We start from the raw sequence: 15,255 nt of genomic DNA on the forward strand, positions 1-15,255 counted from the left end.
TTCCCTGCATTGTTCCTTTTTTTAGGAGGCAAAGGCTTGGTGTGCTGCGATAACTACTAGAAATACGTGCACAGCTGCAGTGAAAGGGCACGCATGTCATTGTGAAGTTCCGTGTGCGTTTCCTGTCTCGTTTTTCTTTTTTCTCTAGGCTTCTCGCAGCGGCGTTTCTTGAAGCGCATCTTCTTCCTTGTCGTGCTACCACCACGTCGAGCATTATGCTAATTACGTATATACGCCGACTGCTCCAGGAAGCGTGCCCGTCTACTTCCAGTTCATTCGAAATGTACGCATCTCCGTTTCGAGTTCGTGCATGTTTCCGTGTGCGTACTTTGATAACGTCGTAAAAGTACCGTTCGCTCTGGTTGACTATGAAAGTATGAAGGTATTCCGAGTGAAATGCATGTGGTCCACGTTCCACTATCTTCGTGTCTTGAGGCTATTCATGTATTAAATTGGATTGTTTCGTCGCCCCCCCCCCCCCCAAAAAAAAAAGAAAAAAATAAACCTATTTGAGAAGTGGCAAGTTGGCTTTTCCGCAATACACACTTGCCAGAGATATCGCAGTCAGCGCATCGTTTAAGTGATTACTGTGGCAGCCGGTGCATTGCTCCAACCGTTGCGCAGCCTTTTCCACCTAATTTAAATGCACGAAAATATTAACGTACGAAGTTCACAGCTACTTACATTCTATCACCGTACTGGCCGCGATATCTTCAGTACCGCCCACGTATTAGTGGCCAGATGCACATTAAAAGGCTTCCATTGCAGCTTAGAAAAAAATTCATCCGTTCTCACTAGGGCACGTGGTACGCCTCCTTATACCCTTGCGGATAATACGTTGGCTTCTTTGCAACACGAGTTTGATTGTAGTGAAGACAGCTTGCCGTGGCCGCTCCATGATTACGCGCGCAGAACCGGATAACCGTAGTCTGCAGCCGGGGCAGCATATGCTCGAGGCTCACTGATATTTGCGGATCGCACTACCATGGACACAAGATTAAAACACGTGAAAGAGACAAAGAGAGATATTCTGTTTATATCTTTACGCTGGCCCCAACTGCCACGCTGGCATTCACGAGTCAAGTTAGCAAGAAGAAGGAAACAGGTTGAGGAACGGGTGATTGCGCGAATAATTCGGGGGTAGTGTGATGAATTGGAGGAGGGAGAACAGCCTTTCAACTACGGGGTTGTCGCGCCGGACACCGACGCGTGTATCGTCTTCGTGGCCGCCAATAAGAAGGGCGTGGAACCGTTCCTCATCTGTCTCAATCGAGACGCGAAAAGAACTCGCAAGGAGTCAGGCGCCGTTTTCCCTGTCACCTCATTTCTCTATCTTAACTTTTTGTACCTCTATCTTCCCGCGTTTCCATTTGCGTTCTGTGCCTTTTCCTCGCTCCGCCGTTTGTTTGCGCCTCGTTCGGGGTGACAGGCAGCTTGCAGCGCTCGCTGTTAGCGTGATAGAAGTCTCTTGCCGGTAATGTCGCGTGTTGGCCCTTCCCGAACCCGATGGTTGGCGAGCAGCGATAACCGGTGGGCGACCTCGAGCACGCATTGGTCGCTGAGTTTATCCTCGAGGCTTTCATCGCTTCTGTCGTTCGGAAGTTGTGGCCATGCATTTAGAGGGCCTGACGGCGTCGGTAAAACGCTCCATTTCGTGATGTTGCGCTTGAGAAACGATTTTGGTTTTGCGGACGCCCTCTCGGCTTGCTTACTCGCGTCGTTATCCTGTTTCAAGATCGCCGTGCCGTACCGTAGCCATTGCAACTGTGTTCGACGTGCACATGTGTCAAAAGGACACAGCGCAAATGTATCTGGACCGCTTTGCTCTTCTAATGCGAACGTGTTGAGGTTGAATGTAATGTATCCAACAGACCGGCACGCCACGAATTCTGTTGCCACTAGCTCGGGAATTTCGCAGATCCTTGCAGTCAATGCTCTTTTATGTAACTTCGCCGACACAGTGACTTTGGCGATGGATGTGTTTTAAGCGCAAGCTAGTAAACTGTTGCCTCCCCCGCCTTTATTTCTTTTTTTTAATTATATCACTTATTAAAGGCATGCAGTGTGCTACACCATATTTATATTACTTCTTCACATTTCGCCCTAGGCACGGTCATGAACCTGAGCCACATTACAAACTATATTGTAAAGCCATCACCATGATAGGTACTCTTTTACATTAGTTTAAGACTCTCAAGTGTGCATTATCTTTAGTTGGATCCACGATGAATCAGTTATGTGTTCTCTTTTCTTGCAGCCGACCTCCTATTCTCTATTACATAGGAGTACGCCAACATTCGCAGTAGTACGGCTCTACAAGACTATCCGTGTTAGACCTAGGTTGACATTAAGCATATTCACTTTCACCTTATTTACATTGCAGGCGGGACATCCAGCGAACTAAGTTTAGGGTTCCTTCCCTCATTTTGTATTTTTCAAGACTGCCACTTGGTTCGACGTCTAGCCTAACGTGCTGCCTTCCCGTTCTGGGTGTCTGTGCTCGCAGACACTGCTGACTTTAGCCCATCACTAAACCTAAGATGCCTGACTTCTGTTCTAGTTCACTTCTATTCAGCTAGTGGAGGTATTCCGTAAGAGTCCACCTAATGGACATGTCGATTTCTTCTGCTGTTGACGTTGTGATTGGCTTGGCTGCGCTGCGTGTCCGCAGCAACAACCAGGCGCCACAGCCAACCAGCACTTCAGTAGCAGACGAAATCTACACGTCCACTAGGTGGACTCTTACAGAATACCTCCCTAGGGCTCGATTCGTACGTTTGGCCTAACCGGTTTTCCACACTCCGTCTGCGTATACCTAACTGTGCTTAGCCGCCACAGTCAACCAGCACTTCAGTAGCAGACGAAATGGCCATGTCCACTAGGTGGACTCTTACACAATGCCTTCCTAGGGCTTGGTTCCTAGGTTAGGCCTGACCGGTTTTCCTTATTCCGTCTGCGTATACCCTATAGTGCTTAGCCGCCACAGCCAACCAACATTTCAGTAGCAGACGAAATGGACACGTCCACTAGGTGGACTCTTACAGAAGACCTCCCTAGGGCTTGATTCCTACGTTAGGCCTAACCGGTTTTCCATATTCCGTCTGCGTATACCCAACTGTGCCTAGCCCGTCGCTAAGCCTAACGTGTCTACCTTCTGTCTTCATTCAATAGCACTCGGCTATAAGGCATGGCTCATAGGTTATGCCTAACCTGTCTTCTTTTTTTTTTTTTCATTTGCGCAGACCCCGCTGGGCACGTCCAAGACGCAGCAGCTGCACCTGCAGCTGCAACAGCGCGCCGCGGCGGCCGTGGCGGCTGCCTCCTCGGCGGCCGGCTGGCCGGGTGGAGGGGACTCCAAGGGCGCCCTACCGCAGGGCGCCGGCGGCACCGGGAACTCCGGCACCGGCGCACCAATGGGAGGAGGAGGCACCAGCCCGGACCTGTCTCCGCTTCTGGTGATGAATAGCCTGGCCCAGCAACAGGTGCAGCAGCTGCTGCAACAGCAGCTGCTCTCGCCCGCCCAGCTGCAGCAGATTCTGGCCACACAGCAGCAGACCTTCCTCTTCCAGCAACAGGCAAGCACGCTGTGCAGTGCATATATATACCACACATCATCGTGCGTGACCATCTCAGTCAATGGGGTCGCTTTTCTTATACAGTCGGATCCCGGGCCTTGTCGTGCTAGTTACGCCGGCTCTCGTCAGGTTCTCAAAGCTATCAAAGGGGTCCACCAATTGATAGTGTAAACGAGTCGTTTTGCAGTCATTATTTTCTCCCCCAAGTGCAAGCTTTATCTCTCTCTCCCTCTTTCTCTCGGCGGTATTGAGCACGTGATGTGCCACTGCAAACCACTCTATACCACCGCGCGTTTAGCGGCAAGGACTACACTTGGTATACGTGGACAAAAACGGGCTAGTGATTTCATATGTGGTACGAGGCCCTAGGACAGAACTGGGGACGCAATCCGAGCTACGATGGCCCTACTATTATACTTGCGCCGTTCCGGTCTTATCAACATTCCTTAACCTTGTTTTTGGTCATCTGGGCTTTTATGTTCAAATTTAATATTATTTCAGTTCCTGTTTATTATTTCTTTTTCTTCCCTTTCCCTTCTCTATTGTTTCCCTCTTCATGTCACCTCAAATACGGTATCGAGCCCTACATATAGTATTACTGACGACTTCAGCTTCCATTAAACTCTTTCTCTCTTCTGCCGGGACCTAGCTGGCTTAGCCCGTCACAAAGCCCGATACGACTATACTTTCGTTTCTAGTTCACTTCCGCTCAACTTGGACTTGGTTCCCATGTTAGCTGGGCCTGAACTGGCAGCGTTAGCCAGCTGAAGTTGGCACTACAGCGGGCAGTGTCTAATTAAGGTTAAGCCTCATGAGGCACCGCTCTTGTTGCACCCTCCTTCCGAACTTCGCGCGGAAGAAAAGACACTTCTGCATTTTGGACGCAAAAAACGTGTCACCTGTGACGTACTTAGAACTGTTCGCAGGAGACGTTGCCTGTCAAGAACTTCGTTCCTTGTTGAAGACGAAGGAGAAAGGGATGCGAGGGGATAACCTTGTGGAGAGGTAGAAGGATGGGGGGAGGGGGGAGACGCAAAACTTCACACGTCGCCTTTATTCCACGTCGTAAGGCTCTTCCGCTCTCGCTCTCTTTCTTTTTTCTTAAGAAGTATCGTTTCCGCCTAGTACGAGTACCTGCAACTCTGGAAGTAACAATGGCATATCAGAGAGATGACTGAATGGGATACCAATTACCGAGCTAGCAGTCGAACTTCAAAGAAAATAAGGAAAATACGCGAGTAGGCACTCACTAGAGTCGGATATCGCTTCCGGTTCCTGCAGCCTGCGTCCTCATTAATGATGGAAGGAGCACTGTGCTGGACCTCTTTTGAACTTCTCTCTCTCCTAAGGGCAACGCCAACGTGGCTTCGGCTTCACCGGACATTTTGTTCGCTACAGATAGGGTCCCGAGAGGCTCGACAGAGAGAAAAATAAAGAGCACGAGATAGCAGAGGCTTGCTGAAAAAAAGAAAAGAAAGCAATTGTTCAAGATTTAATCTGGTCTCGAAAATGCTAAGGCTAGCGAGCCACCTAATTTGCCTTTGGCACGCGCGTTAGTTCTTTGCTTCGAATCAAAAACGCACAGTGAAATGATTTGTTAATTTTTTTTTTAATTCCTATCTGAAAACAGATGCTGACTATGCCAAGTGATTGTTCTCGAAGTTGGCCGTTATGCGCTTCTAGTACAGCGGTTTTGGCTAATTTTTCTTTCCCTTCATTGCCTTAACGCTGTTGCTCGCGCTTGTGCTGAGAACGATATCTGTAGTATCCTTGTATCAAGGGTACTCGGCGTTCCTGGAAACGTCAGTTGCGCGTTACTTTATCGCGTCTCTCGTTCACCTCGAGAAGGGTCCCTTGTAGTTAGCATAGCTGTCAGAACAGATAAAACTCGTAAATTCTTCGATAGTTCAAGACGGAGAAGAAGGAGAAGAGGAAGCAGTAAAAAAAGAGGGATTACTCACTGTACTCTGGAAGCAGCCACTACCGGAACTGGCGATTGACGTCAGAGCTTCCGTCGCCACGGTGCGGCGGTTATGCGAAGCTGCGTGGGCTGGCCCCCCTGCTCGTTCCTTCGTGCCGGCGAAAAAGCAATTAAAAGTGGGGCCGAATTTCAGTCGCCCAAAGTGGATTTCGCCGTCGTCATCGCGACGCGCGCCGGCATATGCGACGCGCAGCTTGCGGACAGGAAATGAGAATCTCCCAGTCAATATCCGTCCAGATCTCAACGTTAGAAAAATTAATTCTTGATCTCCTTCTTTGTCTCTCTCTCTCTTTCTCTCTTTTAAAGAGGATCTTGTAATTTCTTGCTGTCTTTTCTTGCTAAGCCTTCTGGTTTATCTTTTTCGCCGTTACTTTGTTGTTTTTCAACCACGCGATTATCGATTATTGCTAATAATTTTCTGTTTCCCGCTGCTCACTCGCCACCGTCTATACTCGATAAAGGAATACGGCTTCGCTTCTTATACCCCCCTCCCTACCTCCCGCCTCAGCCCTCTTCCTCCCCCAAATGTCCTCATTTCAAAATCGTCTGCTCTTTTCTTTTTCCGTTGCTGCTTCCAAACTTTAATGGCTCCGCATTGGGCGATCCCGCAATTACAGATAATCATGTCTGCTAGGTTGAGTACCTCTCTTCCTTTTGCATAATGTCCGCGCGACGATTAGTGACGCGCTAATTGTGAGCTTCGTTTGCGTGCCTTCTCCGTTTTCTTTCTTGTCTTAGTTTTTTTTTTTTTTTTTTCTCGTGTCGTACAGCCGAGTGGCAGGGGCGCGGCAACTTCATCATCCGCCCAATCGATCAGTACTGGGGCGTTGCATATACTTCTGTTTAAAAAAAAACATAGTCTCTATATTTGCGTAGCTTGTTTTATATAATTTCTCGTGCTTCGTATTACTTCTTTTTTCTCTCTTTCTCTTTCAATTATTGCTCAGATTGAGTCCACTGATTTTGTTTTCGCTTGCCTCTCTGTCGCCATTGGTGAGGCGGCTGTCGGAAGTGAAATCGGCATGAGGTTAGCGACAGCGCAACGGACACAGCCGACGAACTCGCCGCTGCAGTGCTGCCTCCTGTCGGAAGCTCGAGAAACACTTCACACGCGTTTATGTGCCTGCGCCTATGTTGCGCCCACTAAAGCCGCACCGTATTCGCGATATACTTCCTGCGGGTAACATTGGAGACGTTTAGGTTAGGGGACGCAAGGGGTTTGCGTACGCAAGGACTAGGGGCGACGGTACTGCGCATGCGCAGACCCCGACGTAGGTGTCCGCGCATGCGCAGTACCGTGACTCCTAGTTCTTGCGTACCCAAGCCGCTTGCGTCCCCTAATCTAAATCTCTCTATTGTCTCGCCTAAGCATAGCGCTCTATTTGCGCAGCTTCACGTCTTAAAAACAGCGCCGATGCTCCCTCGTCGTGAGGACAAATTCGCACTCGCGCTCGCATGGCGCCCTTTGGACATATATGGCCTTCGCGCCACTAAAGCACCGAGTCATCGTCAACTCGCAACGTCAGATAACGATACAGGCGTCTCAAAACGACGCTTGATTGCAAGTTTCAAGATCAAACGATCGCTTCCTATGAGTATTTTGCGTCTTCCGTATACAGTCCACCTCTGCCGCGTTGTTCGCAAGGTGACAGACAAGGCTTTTGTTTTCTTCTTTTTTTTTTCTTTCTTTTTGCCCGGCGTAGCATACTGAGCAGAATATCACCTCAATCAAAGGGCTTGCGAGTGTATTTTCAAGAAGCACGTGAACCGAACTCAGGAAGACGAGGCGTTTCGGTTGACGAGAAGTTGCCTTACTGAAGTACCTCGGTGCGACTCTGTTGCTTTTAGAATTGTTGGATTCAGCGCCTTCGACCTTTCTGAAGTCGTGTAGTTAACGCATTGCGCAACGCATTCACCGGTTTTGTTGTTCCTACTTTCCATTTCGCTTTTTTCCCTAATGGCGTCTCTTGTAGTGCACCGCTGACACCGTGCAAGGACATGATAAAGTTCTTGAATTAAACTAGAGTAGGTAAAAAGTGCGGTGAAAAATGTTTAAAAAATGAAAGCTAACGTACTGTACAGTCAGCAGTTCACAGCGGCATTAGGGTACGGGCGCACCGTACGGAGGACTGCCCGCTTCTCGCGTGCTAGCGTAATATTCGCGTGCGTCGAGAGACGACAGCTCGTCTTTGATATTCGTGGCTGCTCTCTCTCTCTCTCTCTCTCTCTCTCTCTTCATTTCGAAGCTCGCTCACTTTGTTTTTAATGTCTTAAAAAAGAACGGTGGTTACAAAAAACTGCGAGGCGTATGGCAGTCTCCTTACAGTACACCACTCTTAGCCGTGAATTTAGCGCATGCTACTTGGGCTCGTCATCCTCCGCATACATTCGTTTTTCATGTACAAGCGACACTCTCTCAAAAAGAAAGGAAAACTTGAGAGTGATGTTAAAGAAACGAGGTATAAACGGCAGAGAGACGAGAAGAAAGTGGCCAGAATACCAACGACGTCCCCTTGTGTTTCTATATTTCTTTTCTTTTCGTCTGTTTTGTTTTTCTCCCCGCGAAGCTTGAACAAACGCGCGCTTGGTGTGGTGGGCGACGTTGTCGTATTCAAGCGAGAGAGAGAGAGAGAGAGAGAGAGAGAGAGAGAGAGAGAGAGAGAGAGAGAGAGAGAGAGGCTGCAGCACGAAAACGCTGGGCGTGGTTGCTTCGACTCTGTAATGAGAAAAAAAGAAATTCTGTGCTAAAAAAAACTGCCTGCGCACCCACGCCCTGCTGTGCTATACTTAAAGAAAGCGCTTTTCCTCCTCTATTTTTTTCATGTATAACGGGTGAAGCGCATGGGGTGTTTTTGTTTTCACGTGGTCCGCGCCTTTGTTGGCCAATGGCGTGCAAAATATACCCTTCGACGACGATGCGGTGGCGACGGGATAAAAAAAAATTAAAACAGCGGGTACGAAGTAATCTTGCAGAGCTGGTTGCTAACTGTCTGGGTGTAGAAAGAAGAAACAAAGAAATGTATTCTTTTTTTTTTTGCGTCCCTCGAACAGCGTTGTCGCATCATGAGCAACTGTTCGTCTGAAGCGAGCATGCAAGCGCTGTCATTTGCCAAAATCGGAAAGCAATTGCCATGCTCCGGCTATGTTGGAACAATCGCTTGCGTAAGCCTTCATGATGGTCATGAGGGAAATTCAACACTACGGTCTCTCTCTACTTGATTCTTCCACCATAAAGAAATTGTGCTCGGAGCTCGGTTTTGGGGCAAAACAACAAAATCTAGACAATCTTTGTGCGCTTGTGTACATGTATGTATCGTTCTTTTCTCTCTTTTTTTTTCATCTGCCTTTTCCTTTCTTTATTGTTGCTTGAATAACGAATTTGTAACTTTGGGATAGCCGGCTCTGATGGGGCCTACTTTCCCGGGTTTCTACATCCAAATAAAACAATTTAAGAGTGTGACAACAACCACCACCAGCAGCAGCAACAAGTGGGGCGTCTAAAGCTCCCGTGTTTTTGCTGCGGCGAGCTTTTTTGTGGCTCGTTGTCTGTCTCGCCGTCCTTGCGATAGCGAGAGAGAGAAAGAGTTTCTCGCTGCCCGCTGACGTCGGTCTCGATGAGCATCGAGTTCGCCCTAGGCTCATCTTCTCGCTTCCGCGTTCTTTGCAGCAGCACCAACAGCAGCAGCAGCAACAGAAGCAGCTGGAGACGGTGATCCCGCACCTGCAGGAACAGCTACAGTTCATCATGGTCCAGCAAAGCCAGGTCCTGCAGCAGCTCAACGGACTTAACAGCGGCTCTTCCTCGTCCCACGGAGGAGCTGCTATCGCCTCTCAGGTGAAGAATCCCCTCCTCCTCTTTCTCCTCCTCTTACACGACCTATTCAGGCCCACAGTTTTCCTATGCAAAAATTGCTATAGCGAACTCTTGCGCTCCGATAGATCGTTCAGCTTTCCAACGGTAACAGAGAGATTAAGCTTGCCCGTGAACTATTTACCGTTCTCTCTCTCTCTCTTTTTGTTATTACCGTGCTACCGGAGTGGTGTACGGCAGTAACAATGCTGATACTACGCGGTAATACGCTGGTAACATCTTTGCTAATCTTCGTGCTTGTGGCTGCAGACGTCCTATATAGGGGCGCGATTTACTACGGCTCATCTTTGCAAATTTTCGAGAAATCATAGCATTTTCGAACGCAAGAAAGCAGTAAGTCTCCTCGAAACGCATAATCATTGCGAAAGCCGTTCGAATCCACAAGGACAAGAAGGTACTGTATAGTGACCGAGTTTGCTCTAGCAATCTTTGTATAGGAAATCCCTTTAAGATTCGCGCCCCGAGTCGTCAAGCGCGCCGAATGCCGGCATTGTGCTCAGCGACGTGCCTCCCCTCCGTTGCAGGACGCATCCCCCGGCGGCGGCGGCGGCGGCGGCGGCAAGGGGTCGGCGAGCGGCAAACCGGGGCGACAGCAGCTCCAGCTGCAGCTCCAGCAGCTGGCGCTTCAGCAGCACCAGATCATGCAGCAGCTGCAGATATCGCACCGGCAGTACCTGCTCGGGTTGCCGCCGTTCCTCCTGCCGCAGGGTAAGAAGGGCAGAACCAATGGCGGGCCTTTCTTAGTGGCGCAAATAATGCAGCGTGAAAGCACCGAAAGTGCGTGGTTTAGCCGAAAGAGACACGAGCGCAAGCCCCGACTACTAACTGAATTTTGTCGGCGTGCTTTTTTTTTACGCTTTCCCCTCTGTCCTCTGTCTAACCCCTCTCTCACATCCCCAGTGTAGGGTAGCAAACCGGAGACTGGTATCCGGTTAACCTCCCCTGTCTTTCCTCTTCATCTCTGTCTCTCTTGTCGGTCGAACAACGCCCATCAGTAGAGGTGTTTGAAGGTAAGAGGGCTATTGAATACGGTATCACAGGCGTGGGCCAATGTCGACAGGTCCGAGAACGTATTGCAAATGCCGACGTATTCAAACACGTGTCGACACAAATTAAGAGCCAGAAAGATGGCAAATTAAGTGGCGTGCAGGTTCAAAAAGAGCAAATTTTTTGTCGTATATGGTCACGTAGGGTTGCCTTGCGCAACTGTCGCAATACTTATTTTATATGGAAGGCCTTGGAGATTTCACGCGGACCACACCCTCATCGTTCCGGTGCCTTGGAGCTTCGCGCAGTATTCGCACCATTAACTTAGACAGAACCGCCTATAAATCGCTCTCCTAATTGCTTTTCGTGTCTACTATTCGAACTATTCAAGCGCAAATAATTCCGAAACTACTCTGAACGCGTCGTTACGCTTCCAGGTGCACCTGCTTTTCTATCGTTGACCTAATGCAGACTCCAGTACGCGTACACTTTCATCTGCTCCACGCTTGGAAACAGGCCATAGGGCCAGTGCACGTCGAACTTGCATGCAGTCACGTGTAACAAGCGTTCTGATCTGTTGTTTTCGTTCGCGTTTTAATTTATGCCAGTGGTGTGCATGTGACAGCTGTTACAGGTACTTCTGACCGTAATGATGATTACGATGGCTTCAGATATCATGATAAATGAAATGATAAACAAAATAATTATATAGATTAATGAAGGCTCCTCAACCGATTTTGAACCCGGCACATTTCGATTGCCTAGGTTTAGGGTAAATGTTGCTTTAGTGGAAGGCACGCTAAACAATAATATGAAATCAGCTGGAATAAAAAGTTGGACATATCTGTGATAACGAATTTTTCATTCTTAGCGACAACAGAGGTCTTGCAAGGGAGAAAAAGGACGAAAAAGGAAAGTTCAGTAGCTGCACCTGTTTTAGACTGTGGTACCTCTCAATGACGTTAGCACTAGCCGATTCACAGAGAGCGGTGGAGAGGGCCGTCACGAGGGGATGACGTCAAGTCGGTCCGCTCTGGCGCTGCCGATTCAAATTGAGGAGACGCCGTGCGGGACGGGAGTTTCGGTGGCAATTTTGCACGCAAAAAAAGGTCATACCTTGGCACACAGAAAACGATAATAGACATCCATACGAATAATCTCGGTTTAATAATTTCCTTGATAGCGTCCCTTTGATTCGAGCTTCTGTGTGACTGCTGGCACTGCCGTACGTTGGAAAGAAGCGCGGCAGTCGGTTTCAACATCGAAGAAATTTCGAATGCTCGGATTTGCGTTGTAAGCCTCGCCGATGGGCTTGCCTTAGCTCTGGTCACATGTCGCAATGACTCCGCACGAAAGTTGTGCATCGGTAATTATTCGTCGTTTTATGTAACTAATTACGCAGAGAGAGATTTTGCGCGTCGCTCGAAATGGTCTCCTCTGCGCGTGCCCGTGAATGGGCTCCGTGTCCGTCTGCCTGTGGCACGCGAATGTAGCGCGTCCCTCCCTATACGTCGCGTGTGTACAAATGAGTTGGGCTCGGCCACACCGCTACCTTGTCGCTTGCTTTTCTTTTAAAACTCTTTAATCCGGGCTGGCATTGCATACGTTTTTTATACTTGCTTGATAGAAACGAAGGAAAAAAAAACTCGTTTTCTGTCCTTACGATCATTGCAACATTTGACGATTGCTCGCAGCGTCATCTATCTTCGCCCAATTTGTCCTCGATGAAGGTCCGCGCGGGTCGCCCATTTTTCCAACTCGCACGCGCGCTTTCCAGGTTCTCTTAAAATTTTGATTCCACTGGTAACGGTGTTTTTTCCCCGCTGTCGTACCCGTACTTGCTATCGGGGCCGTAGTGTAGGTACGGCTTGCGTCGACGCCGTTCGATGGAACTATCGGGGCGCGCCGCGCGTATCGAGGCCTCCTCCTTTTCCTCATTGTCCCGTGCTTTCAACGTGGCCACAAAACATGAAAAAAAAGGAGGGAAACCCAAAGGAAAGAGGTCGCGCCCATAGCAAAGGGATCCAAATTATTTCCCCTTTCTCCTTCCTTCCATGCTTTATACATATAGCATTCACGTACGGCACAGACCTGCGCACCGAGCAAAATCATAAATCAAAGACAAAAACTCTATCTCGCTGTCAGTGTAGCCGAGAAAGAACGAAAAAAAGAAAGAAAGGAAGAAAGAAGGGGAAGAAAATGGCTCGCGGGTACAGACTATAAAAGGTGGCGGTAAACGGATCGGCATCGGCGTCCTGGGCTAGAACCACACCCCGTTGGATGGACAGACGGACGGGCGAAGAGATGGGTCGCCCTGGGTGGAGAGTTCAGTTTCTCGGCTATGAATGATAGAAGAAACGAAAAAAAGAACGAACCCCCGCCGGCGTCTAGCCGCCCGCACACACGGGCACGCCGGGGAGGGAGAGCCACCTCCGTGACTGTTGTGCAAGCCGGCGTTTCCCTTTTTGTCCCCACGGCCAGAGGGAAATGGGGAGAGCGGCACTCGGCCGAAGGGAAAGACACGGACGATCACGTAGTTCGTTCCGTAGGTGCGCCGCTTCTCTCTCTCTCTTTCTTGTCTGACGCGCAGGCACGCCGCAATCGCCGCCAATCACGTACACACAATACGAAAGCTTTCCCGTATATACCGTCGCAGGTATACGTATCGCCGAGCGCCCTTTTTCGCTTCGCTGTTGGCGTGGCCTACCTGGCCCCGCCTGGCTTAGCGGGAGCAGGAAATGGGGAAAGCAAGTGGCGTCAGGTGTACGGACGCGGGCAGAAAAGAAAAAAGAAAGAAAGAACGAAAGAAAAGGTTGGCGCTGATGCGGTGGCGTGGGGGACTGCGGTTAACAAAAAGAAAGAGTGTCCAACCTATCGTAGACGGCGGAGAAAAAAAAAAAAAAAGAAACGTATCGTTGCGTGTCTGTCTGGCGCCTTCCCTATTACGATACCAGGTGGGAATGTGGGGAAAAGGCGGAAAGTGTTGCTCTAAACGGCTCCAGAGAAACTAAGCGGAACTGCGAAGTAAAAGCGAGAGCTACCAAGAAAGCAGAAAGAGGTGCGAAGCACGGGATAAACGATCAGAACTGGGGAAAGCGCGTTCCTGTGGGAGCGGATAGTGCACGAAAGATGAAACAACGTACAAATGGTACGTACGAAAGTAACGTAAACGAAATATGTATGCGTTTGGTATTAGGGACTGGCTTCGTCTGTCGCGATCGGGAAGACTGACTGTCGCGTTTGTGTGCGAGCGAGACAAGAATAAAAACAACGCCTATACCGAGACGCTGCGTGGTCACACACACGCATGCGCGCACACACACGACATCCGTGGGTGCGGCGCAGACGTTGTTCAACCTAGCGGCCGCGATAAACAAGTGGTGCAAACCGCGCCACACGGACGAGATTCGGCCGTCAGATAAGGGAACCTCTGGATGATAGCGGGATAGACGTGCTTCGAGCGGCGACCAGCTTGGCGGCTGCGTCACTGATTGTGGACGTCGACATAGCGCGAGCGCGGTCGATGCGTCGAGGCAAACAATGGCGGCGTTTCCGTTTCGTTTGCGCGTCGTGTCCGTCACGCCGCTTGTCGCGCCGGCGTCCCAATCACGGTGTTGACACGCGTCGACACGCGCGACAGCAACATCCCCGAAGATCAGGATCGCGGCGTCTCCCGTGCCGACGTGCCCCTGGCCAACAGTTTTTCGCTAGTTCGTTTCTGATACTTTGCGCGTCGTTTTTGACGGTGTAATCAAAACGGCTGGCTCCTCGCGCGCTGTCTACTGACTCCTCTCTGTGTATCATCCCGGGAAAGAAAAGGGAAGCAGGATAACTGCCGGAACAACTGAAAGAAAACAAAAACATTTACGGTGTCCTGTACTCCGGCTGACGTTGAGAGAAAGATAAAGGGCGTAAACGCCGCGATATATTGTCACGTGTGTTTGCTTCGTTGTTCTCAAACTTTCGCGGCAGCTTCAAATGCACAAACCTTATATTTCGCCACCTCAATACGAAAAACTTGAGCACGACACGTTTGAGACTGCATGACACTGTCGTTATTTTCACATTCTTTGTGCCGCCTCGATTGCCTTGTGCTGCCCGCTAGTGATAGGGGAAGCATAACTGGTCGAAATTTGTAAAAGAATTTCGCTCCACACAGCGGAAACTCGCTGTCTGTGAAATTATCTACGGTGTATCTAAGGCTAATACAAATTGGTAAATCGTTGCCTGGGGTTTTCGAATACTTACGCTCGAGTGAAGAAAAGAAATTGTGGCAAATTAACAATAAACGCCTTACTCAAATGACATTCATGCTATAGGTATGAGCGAACTGTAAATTTATTTTCATTTTCTGTCTACAAACATTCTTTCATCAAAGAAATCAACATCTAATGATTATCAATAGCTCTGTGTTGCATACTTCGCAGGGAAGGGCATTCAGCCCAACGTCCCCGCATGAAAAACGAGAGCGGAGAGTTCGCGCAAATCTTCCAAGAAATGAGCTGCAGTCGCGTTCGCAAATAAAAGCCGGCGGATATAGGCCTCACGCGCAGTTCGTAGAGCAAAGCATCTACCAACTTCCCAGTGATAATATTTTTAAACGTCGATTTCATCTTGATAAAAGGGTCCAAGGAAATCTTTGGCTCATGCCTCGTGCATCAGCCACAGATTACACTCGTTCGCATCTAGTTCAAAGTAGACAACAACACGAAGTAAGACGCTTCGGTCTTAAATAAATGTCGATGGCTAGCCGCGTATCGTTCTTTATCGCCTGTTTCGCGCGCTGCCTTCTGCATTCGAGCAAGCCGCGTCACACGCTTCGCCCAAGCCGTGCGCATGGC

The 15,255-nt window shown here is 49.3% G+C and overlaps 1 protein-coding gene across 7 annotated transcripts in view; it reads left to right on the forward strand.

Moving 5' to 3' along the window:
- The window catches only part of FoxP (forkhead box transcription factor P), a 442,873-nt gene that overhangs the window by 409,573 nt on the left and 18,045 nt on the right, over positions 1-15,255 (forward strand). For 6 of the 7 annotated variants that reach the window (XM_050175910.2, XM_055069104.2, XM_072284202.1 and 3 more), the window contains 3 exons: positions 3,243-3,575; positions 9,224-9,391; positions 9,952-10,135. In XM_050175910.2, coding sequence (XP_050031867.1) covers positions 3,243-3,575; positions 9,224-9,391; positions 9,952-10,135 — 685 coding nt within the window. The remainder of the gene's footprint in view (positions 1-3,242; positions 3,576-9,223; positions 9,392-9,951; positions 10,136-15,255) is intronic. The other variant, XM_050175907.3, reaches the window with a different exon arrangement.

The sequence above is a fragment of the Dermacentor andersoni genome, chromosome 9 (assembly GCF_023375885.2).
Source record: "Dermacentor andersoni chromosome 9, qqDerAnde1_hic_scaffold, whole genome shotgun sequence".
Taxonomy (NCBI): domain Eukaryota; kingdom Metazoa; phylum Arthropoda; class Arachnida; order Ixodida; family Ixodidae; genus Dermacentor; species Dermacentor andersoni.